This window comes from Suncus etruscus, chromosome 12, assembly GCF_024139225.1.
Source record: "Suncus etruscus isolate mSunEtr1 chromosome 12, mSunEtr1.pri.cur, whole genome shotgun sequence".
Classification (NCBI taxonomy): domain Eukaryota; kingdom Metazoa; phylum Chordata; class Mammalia; order Eulipotyphla; family Soricidae; genus Suncus; species Suncus etruscus.
The window spans coordinates 102212871-102236132 of NC_064859.1; the positions used below are offsets into that span (position 1 = coordinate 102212871).

The 23262-nt window shown below is 47.2% G+C and overlaps 1 protein-coding gene across 1 annotated transcript in view; it reads right to left on the reverse strand.

Annotated features, from left to right (window-relative positions):
• The window catches only part of MAP4K3 (mitogen-activated protein kinase kinase kinase kinase 3), a 112738-nt gene that overhangs the window by 28905 nt on the left and 60571 nt on the right, over nt 1–23262 (reverse strand). Inside the window, 12 exon segments of the mRNA XM_049784295.1 lie at nt 2218–2271; nt 2491–2529; nt 9073–9131; nt 14330–14392; nt 15890–15948; nt 17018–17096; nt 17248–17358; nt 17455–17536; nt 17626–17688; nt 17809–17940; nt 20048–20120; nt 22471–22513. Of these exon segments, the coding sequence (XP_049640252.1) occupies nt 2218–2271; nt 2491–2529; nt 9073–9131; nt 14330–14392; nt 15890–15948; nt 17018–17096; nt 17248–17358; nt 17455–17536; nt 17626–17688; nt 17809–17940; nt 20048–20120; nt 22471–22513 (857 nt within the window).

Below are 23262 nucleotides of genomic sequence, written 5' to 3' on the forward strand. Positions count from 1 at the left end.
AACAAATAAAGAATAGAAATAGAATAACTGGGGCCGGAGAGATAGCATTTGCCTTTCATGCAGAAGGTCATCGGTTCAAATCCCGGCATCCCATATGGTCGGTCCCCTGTGCCTGCCAGGAGCGATTTCTGAGCGTGGAGCCAGGAGTGTGAGCCCAAAACCAAAAAAAAAAAAAAAAAGAAAGAAATAGAATAACCTGGAGAGATAGCCCGGAGGTGGTGTGTTTGCCTTGCATGTAGGACGGTGGTTCGAATCCCAGCATCCCATATGGTCCCCTGAACCTGCCAGGAGCGATTTCTGAGCATAGAGCCAGGAGTAACCCCTGAGCACTGCCGGTTGTGACAACAAAACAAAACCAAAGGAAAAAAAAAAAGAAAAAGAAAAAGAAATATAACCCTCCGTGAAACTGCTGGCAGTCTTAAGGAGACCGCCAATGACTGACTAACCATAACTACCAGCTCCTTACTTCCACTGGGAAGACACTTATGAGTGAGTGCCACATCTGACCTGTGTCCCCTGTAGAGCCATTGCTGGGGCCTAACTAGAGACCAGCTTCAGAAGCACAGAACATGTGGTACTAACCATGGAAGAGGAGGAAGCAGATGCAAGCTTGCAGGCATACGAGGGCCAAGTTGGGACAAGAAGACAAGCAGGAACACCCCAGTACCGACTATCTGTGAGCAGGGAACAGGGCCCACACCGGGGACCAAATCTGTGGGTCTCTGGTGTCTGGAACTGTGATTAACTTCCTGTGCACATTCCTCATCTCTAAATACTCCAGGCTGAGTTTTGCTCAGCACAGTGAGTGCCCCCTTTGCAAGCCTGAGGTGCTGGGATGTCCTAAAGAGAGATCTTGACACTAGGAGTGGGGATACCAGCACAATCTATCTGACACCACTGTGGCAGCGTCAGGAAGGATAAAGGCCGACCGAGGGCAAGGCATGAGCCCGAACTCTGCATGGCTAGAGTCTGGACTGGGGCCAAGGGTCAGGAAATGGGAAGCGGGAAGGCAGTCAGTGTTTCCCTCTTGGCAGAGAACCAACAAGCAGCACACGCCGGTAGGAGAGTGGCAGGTGGAGACTATTCTGGGATGAGAGACATCGCTGACAATGAGAGGGGACAGGAATCTTGACAGTACAACCCGGGAGCGAGATGAGCAAGGGAGGCTGGAGCATCTGAGTCTCCCTGCTCGAGGAGAACAAGAGAAGAGGGAGGGGAGGAAAGGAACCTCAGCCTGGGCAGGCTGCAGCCACCACAGTGGACAAGGGTGGGGAAGCGTGGTGGGCAGAGTATGGGTGATGCTGGTGCTTGCTCCAAGGACTGGCTAAGGGGATCAGCAAACGCTGCCAGTGAGTCTGGATTGGGCAGAGAGGATTCTGGGTGCTGATCTCCTGGGCTCCGTAAATGGGGTAAGGCCTGAACATGAGACTCTTCCAGGAGTGAAAATGGTCTTGGGAGGGGTAGGCGGTGGGGCGAGCTTACACCAGCTGAGCTCGGGATGGACTTGGGCATGTTAAGGGCTGAGGGAAGCTGCGGGAAGGAGTTAAGACTGGGGGCTCTTAGGAAACAACGAGCATCTTTGATTTGTCAAGGACATGGGTTTGACTTGCTCTTTCAAGCCCACATTCTCCCTTGAATGTGTGTTTTGCCTGCTTATCTGTGTTGCTGCTGCTTTATTCAAGTTTGGAGAAGCCTGTGTTCTCTTTTGAACATGCAGTTCCTTCCTCTCTCCTCAGATCTTTCTCAGTAAATGTCATCCACTAAACAGTCTCTTATAAACAAGACCAGAATTTGAAGCCTGTGCCTCGCCCCAAATCACACTGAACTCGAGACACAGAGGTTGTGTGGAGACAGGGCTCTCTGGGTAGGTGGATTTGGCAAGAGGCCGCAGAGCAGGGTCCCACTTGGATAGTCAGACTGGTGACCTGTCAGGAGCAGTAGGATTCTCTCCCGTCTGTCAGTCTGTCTCCGGAGCAGAGGGACACGGTGCTACAGGCTCCTCAGACCTGACCCAGCCCCAGGCAAGAAATAAACCCTTTTTCAGGCCCTTCTGTCTGCGCTGTTCTGCTGAGGAACTGAGGTGTCTGGGACAATGAGCAAAGAGACAGGAACAAGCTGGGTCACTGGTGATCCCCATGTCACTAAGAACTGGCCCGCTCTGTGAAATCGGGTCCGAGCAGCAGCTTCTCTGTGACCGAAACTAGAAACACGACTTACTGTTTAGATTCATCACCATCCCCTTCATCATCTTCTAAATGTGCCACATGCCCTCTAAAGAGAAGGAAGGACAAGCCCCTCATTACCACATGGACTCGGCCTGCACAGCTCAAGACATTTCAGAACAGGCAGCAGTGGTTGCTGCGAGACACACGCACGCTGCGCGGCCTTGGCGGAAGGCAGGAGGAAACCCGCAAAGCCACCCTGGACCACACGACAGACTGTCCTGTCAGAAACCTCGAGAGCGCGCGCTTAATAAAAAAAGAAAGTTACCGCTGGTGCAGTTCCTCTTCAACCGATTTCAGGAGGCTCCTTAAAAAGAAAGGACAGTGAGTCAGCGAAGGGGCATCAAGCCTGCCCTTTCTCAGCCACCTAAGCCGTAAAGTTACCATTTTTCTTACTACTAACAATTTGCCACAAGTGCTTTCATATCCTAAGAGGACTCAAGCTCCACTGGAAGACATTTCTCTCTCTGTCTTCTGTGGCTCGTGGTCTTTGTACAAGTATTTTAAAAAGACCAGAATAAAACCCAATGTTTACTAGAAATATCAGCTCGGACGTCGGACAGCCTGCTAAAGACCGTGCCGTCAAGACTGATCAACTGCGGGGAGCAGTTGGTAGGGGGCTGCCTGGATTCCTCCCCACAGCTGACCGGAAGTGTTACTTTCCTCCCCCTCACACTAAGGCAACACCTTCGGAGAACATCATGCTCTCAGGCAGCCTCAGCAGGCCGGCGCATGGCAGCAGAGCTTGAGCCTGCAAAGACCAGGGCTCGCTCAGGGCCGTCACTGGGAGCAGCCGGCAAGAGCGGGGTGTTTGGGCTGCGGTGCTGCCACCTGGCATTTCTGTGGCCCCTGATGGTTTTCCTAACAAGGCAAGTGCTCTTAGCACACCTGCCACCTTCTACTCTGCTCCCCAAGCACGGGCACTGACAGCTTCTCCAAGCAAGCAGTGGGGCAGAGAGAAGAAACTGTGGGGAGGATTGTGGCTCTGCAGTCTCCTCCCAAGAGAGCGAAGGCCCTGGCACTGCAGGTGGCCCCGGGACCCTGCCGGGAGGGACTCGGTATAGAGCAGGAGTACACCCTGGGCATTGCCTGGCCAGGCACCTCGGCACCTTTTCCTGTGATTGCATGTGCACACACACATAATGGTATGAACACAGACACAATGGTATAGAGACATACTGGGAAAAACTTCCCTTGGGATTATCAAGCAAAACCCAGAGAAACGCAAAGGCAGGGCTATCTGACCAAAGCAATTCATAGCTTTCAGTCATCAACTATTTTAATTAGGCTCAACATCAACCTAAGTTTTAAAAAATTGTTGGGGGGGGGTGGAGTGATAGGTAGCACAGCGTTAGGGCATTTGCACTGCATGCGGCTGACACAAGACAGGCCTGGGTTCGATCCCTGGCATCCCATACTATCTCCCGAGCCTGCCAGGGGCAACCTCTGATCACTGCCGGATGTGACCCAAAAGCAAAAACAAAACCTAGTTTGGGGCCTGAAGAGATATACTGTACAGCGGATAGGGTGCTTGCTCTGTGTGCAGCTGAGCTACATTCAATTCCTTACATCCCTTATGGGCCCTGGAGCCCACCAGGAGCAATCCCAGATTTCTGAGTGCAGATTAAATAACCCCGGAGCACCACTGGTGTGGCCCCAAAACATACAAAAGATAGTTCTAAATCTGGAGAAGCAAACAGCACAGAAAGACTAGGAACTAACTGTTGGTTCTATTCTGCAGATAACAACACTCCAACTGCTTCTGTGAAACGCCATCCATAATTTATGAGGATCTTCCCAGGTAGTCTCCAGAGGGCAGCCAGCAAACCCCAGGGCTTGAAGCAGAAAAGTGCTTCTGAGTTCAGCCTCGGTTGGGTGGGGCTGGGGGCGAGGCACACTCAGCTCAGCTCAGGACTGATGCCTGGTGGGGCTGGAAGGACTGAATGTGGTGCTGGGACTGATCTGGGGTTGGCCAAGGAAAAGGCCAGGGCCATCTCTGATTGTCTCGTTGGCTCTGCACCTGCTTTCTTTTTTTTTTTTTTTTTTTTTTTTGGTTTTTGGGCCACACCCAGCGGTGCTCAGGGGTTCCTCCTGGCTGTCTGCTCAGAAATAGCTCCTGGCAGGCACGGGGGACCCTATGGGACACCGGGATTCGAACCAACCACCTTTGGTCCTGGATCGGCTGCTTGTGAGGCAAACACCGCTGTGCTATCTCTCCAGGCCCTCCACCTGCTTTCTAAGGTGCCTCACAACCTCTGATAATCTTTTTTATGATTGCAAGGCAAACGCCTTACCTCCAGGCTATCTCTCAGGCCCTATAATCTTAGTAAAGTTATTTTAGGCCAAAATATTCACCTGATGCTCTAAAGGCTCAAAAAGGTAGGATGCTCTCAGAAACAACCCAGAAAAGTCAAGTACTCAGCTCATGTTTCCTTGTTACCATGCAGCAATTTTTTTTCCACAGCTGTGTCAGAGTGTGCCTAGGAGACCTGGGGAATCACCCCAGAGTCTCCGAGAAAGAATCCATGATGTCTCACCTATACTCTACCCCTGATTAATTCACGTCCTTGGCACTGGCTCTCTCCCTTGGGAGGACCCTGGGACCTCGCAGCTCCCATATCACAGCAGACCAGTAGCAAGCTCTTGAACCAAAGCCAGATGTTAAGAGTTGCAAAAAAAGAAAAAAAGGGGTGTGTGTGAAGTGATAGCACAGCAGACAGAGCTTTTGCCTTGTACCTGGCCAACTTGGGTTCAATCCCCAGCATCCATATGGTCCCCTGAGCCTGCTAGAAGCAACTTCTGAGGGCAGAGACAGGAGTAACCTCTGAGCACCGCTGGGTATCGCCCAAATACAAAAACAAACAAAAAAGGAAGGAAAAAAAAAAAGAGTTGCAAAAAAGGCAAATGCTGCCTTTCTGACTGCTGCTGGCCTATTTCTGGGTGCTAAGGAGGTTTCTAGTGGGCTTCAACCAGAGCTTGCTGGGATCCTCTGCACCTAGGAAGTCTGACTACAAAGGTCTATGTCTCTACGTCACAAGGGAGTCCTGAGGTTTGTGAGGATAGCACAGGGGCAAATGAACCGGAGCCCAGGGGCCAGAGAGATAGCACAACAGTAGGGCATTTGCTTGGATGCCAGCTTGAATGGCAGTTCGAACCCTAGCATCCCATACGGTCCCCCGAGCCTGCCAGGAAAACCCCTAAAGGCTGATGGGTGTGACCCAAAAACCAAACAAACAAAACAAAATAAAACAAAGAAAAAATAGAACTGGAGCCCAACGAGGACCTCGTTAACACAATTTATGACATTATATGTATATGTCAGGCATGGATTATTTTAAATATTTAATTTCTCAGCCTGCATGTCCAATACTATAAATACTGCCAGCTAAAAGCCATATAAACAAAAATTCTGTAGTCTAAAGATTTCCAAAAACATTAATGGGTTCTGGGACCAAAAAAATTAAGCTTAATGCTTAAATTAAATGCTAATTAAATGAAACAAGATATCCCTGAATGGTGGACTTTTATATAATTTTAGAAGATATTGAAAAAAACAACCTGTTTTCCTCTTTTCCTATCATATGACTAATGTTGTTGAGTCATTTCCCAATAAAGAACATCAGGATTTGAAAATAATTGAGAGGAAAATTAAAAATGTAGCTATACTTTCAGTCATTGTATATTTAATTAACTCACATGACACCACTATTAGTCTTTCAAAAATATTCTTTTGTGCATAAAATTCATTACTAATATGGTAAATCATATTTTAAAAAGAAAAGAAGTATCTTCCTGGGAGTACTAGGCTCTAAGAAGAGGTCAGAAAGTCTGAAAGGGCCCGGAGAGATAGCACAGCGGCGTTTGCCTTGCAAGCAGCCAATCCAGGACCAAAGGTGGTTGGTTCGAATCCCGGTGTCCCATATGGTGCCTGCCAGGAGCTATTTCTGAGCAGACAGCCAGGAGTGACCCCTGAGCACCGCCAGGTGTGACCCAAAAACCAAAAACCAAAAACCAAAAAAAAAAAAAAAGAAAGTCTGAGAACGTGAAAAAGTAGTTAGATAGGATTGAGAGTTTTTTTTAAAAAATGGACTTACTTTTATGTTTACTATGTTAAGATACTAACATATGGGTCCCGAGAGACAGCACAGCGGTGTTTGCCTTGCAAGCAGCCGATCCAGGACCAAAGGTGGTTGGTTCGAATCCCGGTGTCCCATAGGGTCCCCCCTGCCTGCCAGGAGCTATTTCTGAGCAGACAGCCAGGAGGAACCCCTGAGCACCGCCGGGTGTGGCCCAAAAACCAAAAAAGAAAAAAAAAAGATACTAACGTATGTTTACTATGTTAGTAAAGTTGCAGAAACTATGAGCTACTAATAAAAGCTGGATACAGAGTCCACTTTCCAGGCAAACTTGCGGAAAGGTCTGTTGCAACACTGCCTCTTAAGAGCCCTGGAGCTATGGCAGTTCTGCCGGTCTGATCCCGCCTGGGCATTGACCAAGGAAAATGCCACCATTGATTCATCTCCTTGGACTTTTCCTAAAGACATGTTTAGAATCAAAACCAGCTGAACTGATGCCATCAGACAGTGAAAACAAAATGGCCAGGGAACTGGGTTCTATGCAAAGGTTCAGAAGGGAGCATTAGACAACCAGACTGGCGTGAGGAGAGAAGACACCTTCCCTTGTATGGAGAGGGGTCAAGACTCCCACTGGACCCTCAGCTCATCCGACTCTGCTAAGGAACACAGGCTGCTGGCTGCAGAAATTTCTCCAAGTTGCCCAAAGGGCTCAAGACCTTCTGTCCCTACAGCTCAGATAAAACACATGCCCTACTTCTTTCATGGAAAAGACCGGCCTTAATCACTCCGATTCACTGACTGTCATAAGGTACATGGACAGTGTCCACAGTTGAAGCGATTAGCAGTACTCTGTTATAAACAGCAGATGTGCTGACTGCCATCAGCGGTGATCCCAAGTCCCTCTCACGCCCTCACCAGGGCCCCGCTGATCCCATGTGACTAAGATACTGAGGTCAGTTCCTCACAGCCTCTTGGCTCCCAGGAGGCCGCTGACTCCAGGGCTAGTGCTAGGACATGCAACAGTCATTCAACCTCCCTTGGCACTCTTGTCTCTGGGAGAGCAATTGCCTTTAGAATGTTTCTGAAATCAAGTAAGGTTTCTTTTCAAGGTGGTATTGATTTTGTTTTTGTTTTGGGGCCACAACCAGCAGTGCTCAGGAGCTACTTCTTACTTTGTGTTCAGAAATCACTCCTGGCGGGCTCAAGAGACACTAAGGAATGCCAGGGATCAAACCTGGGTCGGCAGCCCTGCCCACTGTGCTGTCGCTCTGGCTTCTGTACTGATTGGTTTTAAATGGCCAGAAAAGCCAGTCACTCCCGTAAGTAAAACTGACCAGCCCTTGGAAGCACTTCCCTTGGGCCACAGAACATTCCAGCTGGCACTGGCTGAGGTGAGGATGGGGAACCCTGAGCAGAGGTGACCTGTGGGCCGGCACCTCTGGAAGCAGCGGGGAGGGCTGGGGACGCCGACATGAGCCCCAGTCACAGAACCAAGCAGACACACGAGGACAGTGAGACGGGTGCTACATCCATGCTCATGTCACCACATGTATGCAGAGAACCGCACAGAAACACAGCAAAGGGCAACATGTGGGCCAACCTACCTTGCCAGTGACTCGTTATACAGAACACAGTTCCTTAAGCAGGGATCCAATCAATTGAAAAATGAAGACGGTGGGCACATTATTAAGATTTTACCCGGCCAACATGACTACATACCATGAAAATGTCTAACATTCCGAAACCAGACAACAGAAACGAATCTGGAACTACAACTGTTGGTGGGCCTTGTTACGTATTTACTTTCACAAGTATGTAATAAAAAGCAAACTTCAAACAAACCCCCAGCAAGTAAAGAAATAATTTTCCGACTTACCCATTCTCCTAAAATACACCAAAATTTGCTAATGGGGTCATCGTGTTTAGATAAATGTCATGAAAAACGACACCTCAATTTGCTGACAATGAGACAAGCTCTGTTCCATTAACAAAGCAGAACAAATTAAAAATACAACTATTTAGATAAACGGGAAATATTCTGATTTTTTTCACTTTAGAAAACAAACAATGCTAACTGATAAAGAAGAAAACACAACAAAAAATCCTGACCCCATAGTATTTAACTCAAGTGTTTGAATAAGGATTAATGCATTACTCTCGGGAAGCCACTCAAGAACCTTGTGACTTGAGAAAATCGTATATTTAAGACACAAACCTCAAATGCTTCTAAACTAGCACAGAAACATTTTGCACTATTTCTAATCTGAGCTGCATGTGGCTAGCATGTCTCACCCGCTAACCCTGAAACGAGTGCATTTCGAGGTCTCAAGACTGCGATGTAAGTGAAGTTATTTGTGGTTCTTTTCAGTCGCTTTCAAGATGGAAACCAGGCCAGAGCCAACAGCCTCAGCAGCGTCTCCTGATTCATGGGGCTGAGGTTCGGGCAGGGGTCTGACGACGCTCGAGGGCACAGTCCTAAGGACTCAGCCCAGATTCAAAGGGGCGTAGCTTGAATTCCCAAGGCCAGGTGATCACGATCTCCCAGGGACAGGGAGACAGTACCAGCCAGCACCGAGAGGAAAAGGACGCACCAGAATCGGATGCTGGCGTGAGTCTCCACTATGTTCCAGAAGCTGACTTCTCCTGTGCCAGTCCCCACCGACAGCACCCAGGGGCCCACAGCATCTCAGCAAATGACTTATTGTAAATACAGAGATAGAATGCTGTGAGACGTGACTGTTAGTGAACTTAAATTTAGTTGACAAATTACTTACTTGTTTGCACCTAAAAAGTAATTACTCGAGTGTCCTTGTCCATAGTCCAGTTGTAGGTCCTAACAGTATAAAATAAAACATTTAGCCAAATAGCATAGTAAATACATCACAAGGCACGATACACTAGCACACCTATAATTATCTATATTTGAGGTTTTGGGTCACATCCCATGGTACTCAGGGGTCACTCCTGGCTCTGCGCTCAGGGATCACTCCTGGCAGGTTTGGGGGACCCTTTGGGATGCCACAAATAGAGCCCCAGGTGGGCTGCATGCAAGGCAAAGAGCCTGACCTGCTGTCCTACTTGCTCTGGCTCACAAAACGTATCATTTTTAAAAGAGAACCCCGCCAGACTGCAATAAATCTGTATTGCTCTACATCCCTCAAGTGGGAACAGCAGGATCACCATGACCAATGATTTCAGTAACAAAGTACTGTACCCTGTTGTACACAAAGCTCAGTATTTTTCTGGGAACTTGTTTAAAATAAGATATGCATCTCTCACTTCTACAATCCTCTTTATTAGAAGGAGCATTTGTGAAAATTATTTTTATTATGCTTCGATGCCAGGGTTAAATTCCTTGCGATGCACGTATTTTACCACTACCACCTCCAGCCTAAAACTCAGTTTTTAGATAGAAACACCTACAAGTAAGGTCTTCATAGACTGAACAAACAGAAGAGAATAAGCAACAAAAACCTTAAAACATAAGATCTTCCATAATTACACTTATGTGTGTATATGTACATTTAAATATTTCTATGGCTTGCGTCATGTGCGTAAGAAAGTCTAAGATGGGACACTGAAAGGGATGATATTACAGATGCTCAAGGTTTACTGTTCGCCTATCTATGACACAGTTCTTCTGGGAGGGGAGACTGAACACTTTGTGCTTCTCCTCATTAGAATACAATGTACCCAAGGGATCGGGGTGATAGCACAGTGGTAAAGGTGTTTGCCTTGCACTCCTGTCGATCCGGATGGACCCGGTTTGATCCCCGGTATCCCCTGAGCCTGCCAGGAGCAACTTCTGAGCACAGAGCAAGAGTAACCCCTGAGCGCTGCAGTATGGCCTCAAAACACAACAAACCAAGAATTAGAGTGTATCTAAAACTGCCTCCCTGAGTTTTGGACCCACAGTCCGGCAAGCCCTGGGGACTTCCAAGAAGCTGCCCCATGGAGTGGCTCCGTGCCGGAGAAGGAGTTCCCACTCCCCTCCCTGTCTCCTGGACCGCATCCATCCATCACAGGCCGAGTGAGGCACATCCTCAGTGAACCAGGCCGCAGGAAGGAAACCCGCCTCCCTTCCATGTCCTGCGGCCCTAGTGCCCTGTAGGCAGGCAGCTGGCACCATTCCACCCACAGCCACCCAGAGGTGCTGATGCTTGGGTGTGGCGATGACCAGACTACAAAAATGCCCACATTTCGGAGGAACCATGAGGAGCTGAGCACAGACGCTGACAAGACTCGACCCGAAACTGCCTGATGATGAATCAAGCTGGGAATTCTAGCCGAAGGCCAGGTTCCAACGTCCTAGATAATTTTGCTTTCTTCCAAGCATTCTGGTATTCTGACCAGTGACAGAAAGAGTGTATATCACAAATAAAAGATGAATTGACTGTCAGTGTCTCCTGAGAAATGGTCATGAAAAAGGATATCTGTGGCTCTCTGCTCATGGTAGCACATAAATGGGTGGCGTCAACATTAGCTGTGCAGGGATACAGATAGGCCAGGGCTGTCTGTCTGTGGGACCCCTACACCCTGATTCTCGGTGGAGAGGAGCTCAGTAATTGAGACCACTTCCAGACTCAGGACTGTCATCCTTAGCTACAGATAATGGGGACCCCTTTCTGCCACAGCTCCTCAATCACCCCAACTCTTTAAAGGAAGGCACACTTCTTGGCAGAGTGGCCCTGTCACCCTGCAGCATAGGGAACTAAAGCAGGCAGTTGCTGCAGATTCATGCGTTATTACACTGCTAGTGACTTAAGTCAGCTGAGACGACCCAGGAAAGTCTGACACTTGGTCAGACAATTCAAGGCTGATGAGAAACAGGCCTGTGCCGTGGACTTCAGAAAAGTGGGAACTGAAAGGGCCTCACCCCTCACTAATTCTCTCTGTCCTGAATTTCCCAGGCCATGCTCTAGCACCCACGGGGGCAGAACGATAAGACAGCACTACGCGTGTTGTGGAATCAAAGAATCATGAGAAATCCTCCTAGTTCAAGTCTCACCTCCTTTTCGCCAACTCTTCTTTACCAAGCACCTACTACCTACTACACAGCAGGGGTTTAGGAGTCAGAATCAGACAAGGACGCTGAGACAAGGACACTGAGAAGGAAAGGAAAGGAGAAAGAGAGGCCCTGGGCAGGGTCACCAGCCACTTTACCCCGGAGGTTGGTCTAAGATGGTCTCATTCAGACAGAACTAACGTGCTTTGCTAAAAGAATCTTAAAAATCGGAAAGAAACAAGAATGGTCTTCAGGAAAGGATGGGGCAGGCGATCGGGGGCCAGACAGGGTGCGGTACAAAAACAGTTCCGCAAGGAACCCCCACCGTTAACTGCAATTGTACACCAGGATGCCCCAATAATGGCAAAGAATAGTTAGAAGAGAAGAGCTATTCTGTGATTTATAAAAAGTCACCAAAATGACTCAAGAAAAATCCAAAAAGAGCCCTACAATATGGTATCCACTGAATAAATCCATGTAAACATGCCCAGGACAGACATAAAACACTTAGCTGCAAGAATCAGGCATCAATTATTAAGGAAATGACAGTGTTTATATATACACACAAAAAAAAAAAAAGGTCAGGCTGGGCTGACCACAAGCAACAAGTTTAGTGAACACTGAACCTAAATGCTCAAGCAAAGTGTATAAGATGGTCACTTGAGGCCAATTCAAAGACCTGGTATCACAAAATTCTAGCCTTGCGGCTGGCTTCACTGAAGACTCAACTAGTTTTCAGCCTCAGAGGGAACCAGGAGGAAACAGCGTGCCAGGAAAACACCGGATGAGAGCAAATACCAGAAAGAGGTCATGGGAAAAGAAGAATCAATGACCGAGAGCATCAAGAGTTTTGCCAACCCCCAGGGAGGTCATCACTCGACACTGGCTGAGAAAAGCAGCAGGAAGAGGACAGAATCAAGTCGAGGTTATAAAAACACAGAAGGAACTGAAACCAAAATTGAGCCACAAAAATTTTAAGACAATAATTGTCTCATTAGAAAAAGAGGATTTATGGTTTGAACAGGGTCCTAAGGAATTTATAATGTGTAGTCATTTATAGATGTTAAAAGCGACGGACTCCTGGACAGTACGAGGATTTCCTCAAGTCAGAAAAGTGGGGTCAGGGGCCAGAAGAGTTGCTGATCAGTCAATAGTGTGATCAATAAAGGCATAAGACTTGAGTCACCTCAAACAGATGAAGTAATTTTTGTGTGGGGAGCTTGGAAATGGGTATCAACAGGTCACTCTGATATTCTGGAAAATACCTATTATGTACAATTAAGCAGTCCTCCCCAGAAATGTGTTTCTCAAACATATATGTATATATATAAAAAGGTGATCAAAAGACACATTTTTCTTTCCTATTTCCTCACCCACCCAACCCACCCTGCAGTGCTCAGGGGTTACTACTGGCTCTGTGCTCAAAAACCACTCCTGTTGGGCTCAGGGACCCTATGGAATCCAGGGATGGAATCAGGTTGGCCTTACATAAGACAATCGTTCTATCCACTGTACTATTGTTCCTGCTCTATCAATATGGACATGTATACTTTTCAAGCTTAACAGATTTGAAATAAAACTGGCATTTACTATCCCTTTGATAAAATTAATTTAACTGGACTCATTTCATGTATTTAATCATGTTTAACTTCGCTCAGCTACTTTCTTTAGGTACCAATAGGTACAGAGCATAATTTTTTGTTTATCTACGAAGATCCACTGGCACATCAGTCTGCTCTGCTCCTGGTTCTCTTTTGGTGAGCTCGCTCGCTCGCTCGCTCGCTCCCTCCCTCCCTCCCTCCCTCCCTCCCTCCCTCTCTCCCTCCCTCCCTTCCTTCCTTCCCAGCTCTCTCCACCCCAGTGGGCATCTGCACTGTCCCGTGCCTGTTTCTGTACCTCCCTCCTCAGACCTTGTGGGCCAATTCCTGCACCACACCTGCAATGTCAGCTCCCTGCTGCTTCCTGTGAGCTCACCCCTCGCCCCAGACTGTGCGCTAATTTCGGGTGCCAACTACTATCTCTCTGCACTGTGGTCTGTGCCAATGACATCAAGTGTAGGCAACCCTGCCCTGCCCTACCTGGGCTCCGGAGTTGCCCACAGCTCCCGCAATGTTAGCTCAGCCCAAGCCTTTACAGTTCAGCCTGACAGGCCCTCATGGTTTTTCTGATTCTCCGAGAAAGAGAGAGCAGCTTCACCCCATCAACTACCACACATGGAGATATGCTGGCAACCACTCCACGTGCTTTCTGCCGGGCCAAGAGTTTTTTATATGCGAGAGTATTTCCTCCCTATCAAGACTTCCTGTTAAGAAATACAGTCCAATGCTTTTAGGTTGTAGAAATGTTGTAAGTGTGAGAATTGATTTAAAACATTTAAAGCAGTCAGAATTGAAACAAATAGTTGTTAAGACAGACAGGAATGGGGAAAAAAAGGAGACAATTCTCCTTGTAAAGGCAGAGAAGCAGAATGCAGGAGCAGACGAGGAGGCAGCCAGGCGAGTAGGAAGCGGAGTTGATGGCGGGTAGGGAACTTCCAGGAAACTCTCGCCTCACTTTTCAGAGGCTCTTTCATGGCCACTTCGGCTCAAGGCAACTCACAGAAGACTAGGCTGGCATTTTCATTTGGGACAAATCATTTTTAGTCATATGTAAATAGAGAGTAGGTTTGTCTGTATGCATGAAAGATTCTGCCCTTGACATATTTTCTGGTTAGCACTGAAACAAGACACACTGTTAAAAATGGACATTTTTACAGAGCAGTGCAATTGACTGACTTGTTCTATGCATGTGAAAATTAAAGCTTTCCATAAAAAAAGAGAAACTTCTCATAATAACAATGGAATGCATTTGAGCAGAGACGTTATATTAAAACTGCAGTGACTGAGCATTCGAAAGCCTGCTCTATGTCTGGCAGAACCGTACAAATCCATGTTAAAAATTGGACCAAATGTCTGATTCAAAAACGTCAAGTAATTACGGCTAAATAAAAACAAGGCTGATAAAGAAAACGAGAAGATGAGAAATACCAGATTAGATCTTGCAGTGTAGTATATCTCTTCTGAACTGTCCAAAAAACCATCACTGCTGGGCTGTTTAGTGAGACCAAGAAAGCCAAGTTATTGACACTCAAGACGAAAAGCCAAAGACTCACGGGGGTGGGGTGGGATGGGGAGATAAATCCTGCCAACATGGTTTCATTAAGGCAGAGACAAGGCCCCCTTTCTCAGGAGCTTCTAAAAAAGCAACATTGCAACATCTTCCATGTGTAAGGCGGTTGCTTATAGCAGAGCAGCTCATAAAACTCATGCAATGGGCAATTCACAGCCAGATAATAAACACAACTTCCTTAGCAAAACACAGAGAGCATTTATAAGACTACTGCTGCTGAGCCCACCCCCTCCTCCTCCTAAACCCAGGCTTGAATGTTATCATTCTGAGAGGTGTTTTTTTTTTTTTTGATCACACCTGGTGACAATCAGGGGTTACTCCTGGCTATGCGCTCAGAAATAGCTCCTGGCTTGGGGGACCATCTGGGATGCTGGGGATCAAACCCAGGTCTGTCCTGGGTCAGCTGCATGTAAGGCAAAAGCCCTACAGCTGTGCTATTGCTCCAGCCCCCATTCTGAGAGTTCTAAAACAATCCTTCCCTCCACCTGGCATTCCGAACTAAATTAACTTTATACATTAGGGCCCAAGACTCCCTTTGTAGTGGGTCAAAGAGAAAGCCCCCATTTTAATATTTACTACTTTCTCCTTCTTCACCCTTTAATAGAAAAGGGGAAAAACCCCAAAACCCATGATAATTTCATCAGGATTAATTTGGTTTGAAATGTCACATTCATAGATTAAGGTCTCGAACATTTGCAAAGCACTTGCTTCCAAGATTACTGAGCACTCCGCATGAAGGAGCACAGGAAGCATGGAAAAGAACGTCCCTACAATTGGCAAGGGGTGACAACGCTGATGTCCACGTTGCCTTCTCTCACCTGAGGGCTGGCATCTGAGCAGTTTTACTTTAGAACTAGCCTTAGATTCCTCAAGGTGAAAAGAGGTACTTTTGATCATTCTAGTTAAAAATCTTGGTGTATATCCTAGTATATAAAGAAGTCTCTCAAAAAGTGAAAGATCAAAATGAGAAATAAACAAAGAGCTATTGTAAAAAACATTTATGTTCGTGTCAAAGAATGACAGGACTAGGCCTCTCCAAGCCTGTGTTCTCCTTGCTTGTCTGGTTCTTTGCCCATGTTTATACCTTTGGAGAAGTTCTCTCTTGAACCTGTCCTTCTCTCTCCTCTTGCATCTTACAGTTTCAATAAAAGTGGGGGTGGGGGGGGGGGAGAAGGCCTTGCTTCATTTAAAAAAAAAAAACTTAAAAAAAAAAGCATGACTAGAAAGTTTCTTGTACATTTTTTGGAAAACACCCAATCTCAGCAACACAGATTTATTTATTCTGATTTTGTATTACTTACCTATTTCCGCAACACTTCTGAAAATTTGAGTAAATAGCTTTTTCCATCAGTACCAAAACATCACAAAGACCAGGCAGAACATTTATTTCAGTTGACATTCTAGAAAATGGTACTTACAAGTTCATGATGTGGTTCCGTTTCTTTCCTCAAGGGTGGGTCGAATTTCACTTGGCCAACTTAAAAAGAAAATCAAGTCACTGTCTTTCTCTAGGTTTCTCATGATGTAAAAATTTTCACAATTAGTCCACAGCAAAACACATTTATGCTCTATCACAGATGCTGGGCTCAATGCAAAGATTTCAATAAAAAAATATTTGCTGTATAGAGCCTATAAAGAGCTGTTAAAAAGCTAAAGCTATTAATTCTAGGTTTTATTTGTAGTAAAAAAAAAGTGTAGCAGAATTATGAGTATTATTCCAATTAGGTTCTAACCTTTCACTTCTTTGTGACCAGATAAAATTAAATAGATTAACGTTTTTGGTTCGGGTCACACCCGGTGGACTGGGGTCGAAGATGAGGCGGTGCCCTGGGTGGAGCCAACTGGCATCTATACAACAGGACTTATGACCCTGTCAGAGGCGAGACTCTCTGTGCCACTGCAGGACCACAGTGTGAGGGAAGCCAGCCCTGCAGGGGAGGCACACTATTCTGCTTGTCTCAACGCTTGATGTCTTTTCCCAAGGAGCAGCCACATACACACCATGCCCTCTTTTTTTTTTTTTTTTGGTTTTTGGGTCACACCAGGCAGTGCTCAGGGGTTATTCCTGGCTCCAGGCTCAGAAATTGCTCCTGGCAGGCACGGGGGACCATATGGGACGCCGGGATTCGAACCGATGACCTCCTGCATGAAAGGCAAACGCTTTACCTCCATGCTATCTCTCCGGCCCCACCATGCCCTCTTATAACAAAATCCCCGTAGGGCTAAAATAAAGTTTTAGAAAAGTGACATTCTCAGGACTAGAGATAGTCCAGTTGGGAGGGCACTTGCCTGGCACATGGCACACCCAGATTTGGTCCCTGGCACTCATGTGGCTCCCTAAGCCTGCCAGGAGTGATCCCTGAGTATCATCAGGTGTGGCCCAAAAAAAAAACAGAAGCGAAATTCTTCCTGAATCAGACTACTTCTAAACAGGGCTCAGTAGAAACATCATTTGGATGAAAAGTCAAGCCAGCCCGTCTCATGGCGTTCCGGCCTGAAACCACCCCTTACTGTTAAGTCGGGAAGCCAGTAGCGTTCGCACTTACAGTTGATCTCCGAGCGGGTCTTTTCTTCCCTCACGTTTCGGCTTGTTGAATGGATTCTATGTGGGACAGCAACAAGGGGCTGGAAAGAAATGATGGGGCTTTTGACGAACATGCTCAGACCCACCAATATGAAAAGAACACTTTACTTCATGCTGCACAAACAGCAAGAGCGGACAAAGAAAATCCAGACCCACTTTCCACCCGCAGATGGGTAAGGACACAGGTCCTACCTCAGGGTCGTCATCATCAAAGTCATGGTAAGTGGAATGGTCTGGATTGCTGACTTTATCCAACAGCTCAATCGCCAGAGACCTGGTCAGATGCTGGGTGACGAAGGGGTGCTAGAAGGTAACAGAGGAGACACAGAATTAGTGACCTGGTCAGGATGCCCTTCTTGGCCTTATGAAAAGGACAGGATCTCAGGGTACAAACAATACCTGTAGCAACTTCTCAGCATTAGGCCGTTTTTTGGGATTTTTGGTGAGGGCCATTTTCACAAAATGATGGAAATTATTTGACCTAAAAGATCGAGAAAAATTAAGACTTTAAAAAATTTCAACTTCTTTCCTTTCCTGCTCATGACCATAGAAGCAGCCAAACATACTTACCACTTCAGTTTGTCTTTTAGTTTGGGTGGCTGAAAATTGCTTTTCGTCATCAGAAACAAAGCTCTGAAAAACCAAGTCATTGACAGCATTTAAATTGTTTTCTCTTGGCTGCAACCTGGAAACCCTAACCCATCACCCGTGATGTCACGGGATATCATGGGGAGGCCCGCCATATGCACTGACCTCATTGGGTGCAGGTCAAACATGGGAGGCTGCAGCTCAGCCAGCTCGATGGCGGTGATCCCCACGGCCCATAGGTCACAGAGCTGGTTGTACCCCCCTTTCCTCTCAACGGCTGCAACTTCTGGTGCCATCCTGAGGAGCATTTCCAAAAAGAAAACCCTTTGTGAATCCTCCCGCCTCTTGACCCAGGAAAAGGGGGCTCAATTCGGGCCTCGGTCCTTACGGCTACTCTCCTGCCCACACCCCTTCTTCACTGGAGGCCTCATGCCCAACAGGGTGGCTGGTCCTGTGTCCTGTGCATCAACGTTGACCACACTCCTCCCAGACACGGTGGTCCCACTGTTCTGTGGGGCCCAACTGCTCACAGGCTCCTGAGTTCATCTGTTACAAATCATCCCATCCTCAGAATTGGTTTTTAAAATTTTATTGTAACAGTAAAAGAGTTAAAAATGAATCTACCCTCTGAGAATGTGGTTATTCAGAGAAAAATAAATTTCATAACTCTTCAGCCATAGTTATGCTGGACAGACCTGAAGGTAGGGCTTTTTACATAGAAAAATTTCATATTTGAGGGGCCGGAGAGATAGCACAGTGGTAGAGCATTTGCCTTGCAAGCAGCCGATTCAGGATGGATTATGGTTTGAATCCCGACATCTCATATGGTCCCGCAAGCCAGCCAGGGGCAATTTCTGAGCACAGAGCCAGGAATAAACCCTGAGCGCTGCTGGTGTGACCCAAAAACACATAATTTTTTTCCCAGATTCTAAATAATCCTAAATATTGAGATAGCGTTCAAGTCTTTTTTTTGGGGAGGGTTATCCATCTCCCTCCCAGTGATCCTTGCTTGGTCCTTGTGCCTCCAGGGCATGTGCTGGGATAAAATACTGGGATGCCCTAGCTCGGCTTGTCCCATTCTCAGATCAGTTCACAAAAATGGGTGCCTTCCTGGGATGACTTCATGAAGTGGGGGGGGGCACGGAACCCCTCTAAGGTCCACAGAGCACGACCTAAAGAACTGACGCTGGCAACTGACTGCCCAGCTGTGCTGCTCGGAAGCCTCTCTGTTGCCTAAGGACCATCGAGGGCCCAGCCGGCTGTGAGGTGACCACTCAATACGCCACCAGTCAACTGGATGTGTCCAGGCACCGGCTCCATTCCAGCCCTGTTGCTGCACGTCACTCAAGCATTCCAGAAAGGTAGTCAACGTTAAGGCAAAGAGGAAGGTGCCCTAGGAGCTAGAGTGCTCAGGGTCGAGAAGCACACACACCAGGCAGAGGAGGAATCTTTGCTCCTGAGGGGGACATGCTGCTCCAACCCAGGAGCGGTGCCCAGACTATAGGAGACAGGCTGCGGGGACTCCTCAGAGACGAGGCTGAAGTTAGTCACGTGTTGACTCCAGCCCTGCTCTTGTGACAGGGCAGATGGAGAGGAAAGGCAGTGCCAGCTCCAAGACTGGCAAAGCAATGGACATGTAGTCCAGCTAGGCTGGAACAGGCTACCCTACCCATAGCACTGATGTGAGGTTTCCTTCTGGACCCACCACCTGAAATTGAGGTGGGAAAGGTCTGTGCTAGTTGGACAAGGGAGAAAAGTGCCCACTGAGCCTCCAATCTACAGGGACATGTCCCATCCTCGGGTCATGCTAGAGGCATTGGGCAGGAGAAATAGAAGGTCATGACAGAGGACAGATGGATGGACGGACACACACACCCCCCTTCTGAAGTATACAGCTGAGCCATCTCTCTCTCTCTCTCTCTCTCTCTCTCTCTCTCTCTCTCTCTCTCTCACACACACACACACACACACACACACACACACACACACACACACACACACACACCCCATCCCCTCTGAGGCGCACAGCTGAGCCAGCTCAGTGACTGGATCATGGAACCCAGGAGAGGAGCGGCGGTCATTGAGAGAACACACGCACGAGTCTAAAAGGCAGACGAAAAGAAGGTTCACGAGCAAGAAAAAAATTCAGCAAAGGAAGACAGACAAGAACACGAAGGCTAGGACCGAAAGATGATCTGATTGACTGAAGTCCAGAGCGGCCAGTCTGAGAGAAACCCATCCACCACCCAGGCAGGTGTTCATGGGGTTCTGCACCAGTTCCCCCATCAAAAATTGCAAATGTCTAGACCAAACCCTTGGGACCCATCAACTCTTTCTTTATAAATGCGAGATACTCAGTAGCAACAGGGGACCATAAGTAAAACTCGCGCTTAAATACAATTACCAATATGGCGTGCCAATGAAAGACTTCCGTTTGGCAATGGTGGCTGTGATCTGCGCAGATACTCCAAAATCAGCTATTAAAGAAACAAGAAACACTTAGAAAAGAGAACGAACTGGCAGGAAGTAAGACAAAGACAACACGCAAGAAGAAACTGATATTATTTTTATTGAGCTAATTTTACAGAATTATGCGATATTCTCAAAATCACTTTTTTTTCCTCAAAATTTTGACAAACTAGCATTAAAATATCACTGCGTATTAGCATCACCAAATAAATCTCCTAAAATTCCGTGATAATCAAACAACAGGATCAAACAATTTGGCTGAGTGGGAGAAGCCAAGGAGACCTGGGTTTGCTAGAACCTGTGGGGCTTGCTGGGCTCCAGAGGTACAGTCTTGGGGCAATCTTGGGGTGAGATGCAGGGGGAGCCCTGGAGAGTTTGCTAGGGATGGGTCTACTCACTCCACACTGAGGGTGGCTTGAGCGTGGCAGACCTGTTCACCTCGTGTGTGTGTGTGTGTGTGTGTGTGTGTGTGTGTGTGTGTGTGTCCTCCCACTGTGCTATCGCTCCAGCCCTGCTAGGCACATAGTTTAAATCTTCACTTTTTTGTAAGGTCAATATGCTTTTAATTTTGACTTGTCTTATAGAGTCTAAAACAACTATTTCCTACTATTTACTAAAGGTCTTATTTAATACTAGTTAAAATTTTAAAATCAAACTACTTGTATATGTTTCTTTTTTTTTTTTTTTTTGGTTTTTGGGCCACACCCGGTAACGCTCAGGGGTTACTCCTGGCTATGTGCTCAGAAGTTGCTCCTGGCTTGGGGGACCATATGGGACACCGGGGGATCGAACCGCGGTCCGTCCAAGGCTAGCGCAGGCAAGGCAGGCACCTTACCTTTAGCGCACTGCCCCCGTATATGTTTCTTCAGCTTAGGGAAATAGCCTTAACCTTCAAACACATTTATTTAGGTCCTGAGCTTTTATTTATTTAAAAGACATTAACATTTATTCTTATCACTAATTGAATCACTGTGATATACAATGTTACCAAGTTGTCCATAACTGAGTCAGGAGGGCCCATGCTTTCGCTCGTGTTCATTTCCCTCTACCAAGGTCCTCGGTTTCCCTTCTGAGTCTGTCTCCAGCCCCCCACCCCCGCCTCTACAGCAGACACTTCTTTTCCCTTTGAAAAAAAGTGACCCGAAGGGGTATTGTGCTTATCCATCACTTTACCTCCTTTTAGCACCACTCATTATCACTATGGTCTCACCTCTGCCCTGACCACTCTCCCCGTTGTGACAGACTTCCTGGTCTTCATTTCTATTGTCTTTGACTATTATTCTCATACTGCAATGACCTTGATCTTAGTTACTTTTTGGCTACACCTGAGAGTGCTCAGGGCTTACTCCTGGAGGTATTTGGGGGACCATCTAAGGAACTGGGGACCGAATCTAGGTTAGCTGTGTGTGTGCAAAGCAGTGTACACACTGGTTCTCTCTCCAGCCCCATGAACTCTGCTGTGTTGTGATTCACAGCCAGTGGTGCTGGGTGGTCACTGGGGGTCAGGGGGAGCGCACGTGATTCGAGTGCCCACTCCCAGGTCTTGCACATGCAAAGTCGTTGAGTTCTATTTCTGTCCCAGGATTCTTTTGAAAATGGAGGGTGGTTGCTGGGCCAAACCTAGTCATGCTCAGGGCTTACTCCTGGACTTGTGCTCACTTCTGATGACTTTTTTTAATTTAAAAAATGTATGTTGGGAGGCCGGAGAAATAGCAGGGCATTTGCCTTGCATGCAGAAGGAAGGTGGTTCGAATCCCGGCATCCCATATGGTCCCCCGAGCCTGCCAGGAGTGATTTCTGAGCGTAGAGCCAGGAGGAACCACTGAGCACTGCCGGGTGTGACCAAAAAAAAAAAGTACTTTGGAGACTAGAGTGATTGCATAGTGGGTAAAGTATTTGCCTTGCATGCAGCTGACCCAGGTTTGATCCCTGGCATCCCCGATGGTCCCCTGAGCTTACCAGGAGTGATTTCTGGCTCAAAGCCAGAAGTAACCTAAGTGCAACCAAGTGTGGCCCCAAACCCTATAAATGTATATACGATATTATGTATATATTTGCAATTCAAAGAATTGAGGCCAAGTGCTCTTTTATTTTTTGGGCTTTTGTTGTTTGAGCTTGTTTTCTAGTTCCAAGGTAATTCTGTAAAGATTTCTAATATGAAATCACATTCCTGGGGTTAAGGTGAAAGAAACCCCGAGGGTCTGATCTCCCTGCCTCAACCCCTGGAAGGACCCATCGGTGGGAGGAGAGGAAGCAGAAATCCCAGCCCCCTGCCCTCCCCAAGAGACTGCAGGGAGGGGGACAGAAACTTACTGAACTAAATAAGGCCAAGCAAATGCCAAGAGGTACTGTACTCACCCAATTTCACATGACCGTTATCCGTCAATAGAATGTTAGCGCCCTTCAAAGGGAGAATAGTTTCAGTAAAGCCGGAGACATCATATTAAACACAAGCAGCACATAACATAAGGACATGAATTCAAAGTTACAACTGGCAGCCTGAGAACTAGGAATCCTTAAATTCAAAAGTAGCCCAGTTGAAATGCTGAACCGCTCTGCTCAAAGGACAATTTCTGTGTCCTCTCGAGACTCCACCTCACAGTGCTCTCTGCTGAGCCTGGCTGCTATCGGAGTAATATGAGTATCACCTTGATAGACAGATCTCTGCCTGTTCCCGTGGCCAGCATGCCCCCTCGACGCCCTCTGGCCTTCACTCAATTACTGACTCTGGCCGCTACTTCCCATCCTCATTGTCGGAGCTGTGCTGGGGTCAAGGCCAGCACAAGGCCAGCTGGCCCATTTGACTTCCATAGGCCGTGCTGAGCTCACAGCCATTCAGTTCAGACCCCACTGGGAAGGCCCTTCCCAGGGCTGAGGGGCTTTCTAGCCACTTCTCTGCCCAGGAAGCTCTGTTTATACACAAACCCCTGTCGCTGGACAAGGCAGAAACACGGTCTCCCAAAGCTACCGCAGCCTTCTGCTCCCATCTTCTACAACTTGGTTTTAAGTTTTTTACATAAAGATGACGCTTCCTGGACTTGTGCATCAGCTTTGTGCAGGGGCCGGATAATCTCGGTGTCGATCCTAGTACACCTGCCGCCAAAGTCAAGCACTTTAGTTTTGCAACTTTTAAATGAGCAAGGTAACGGC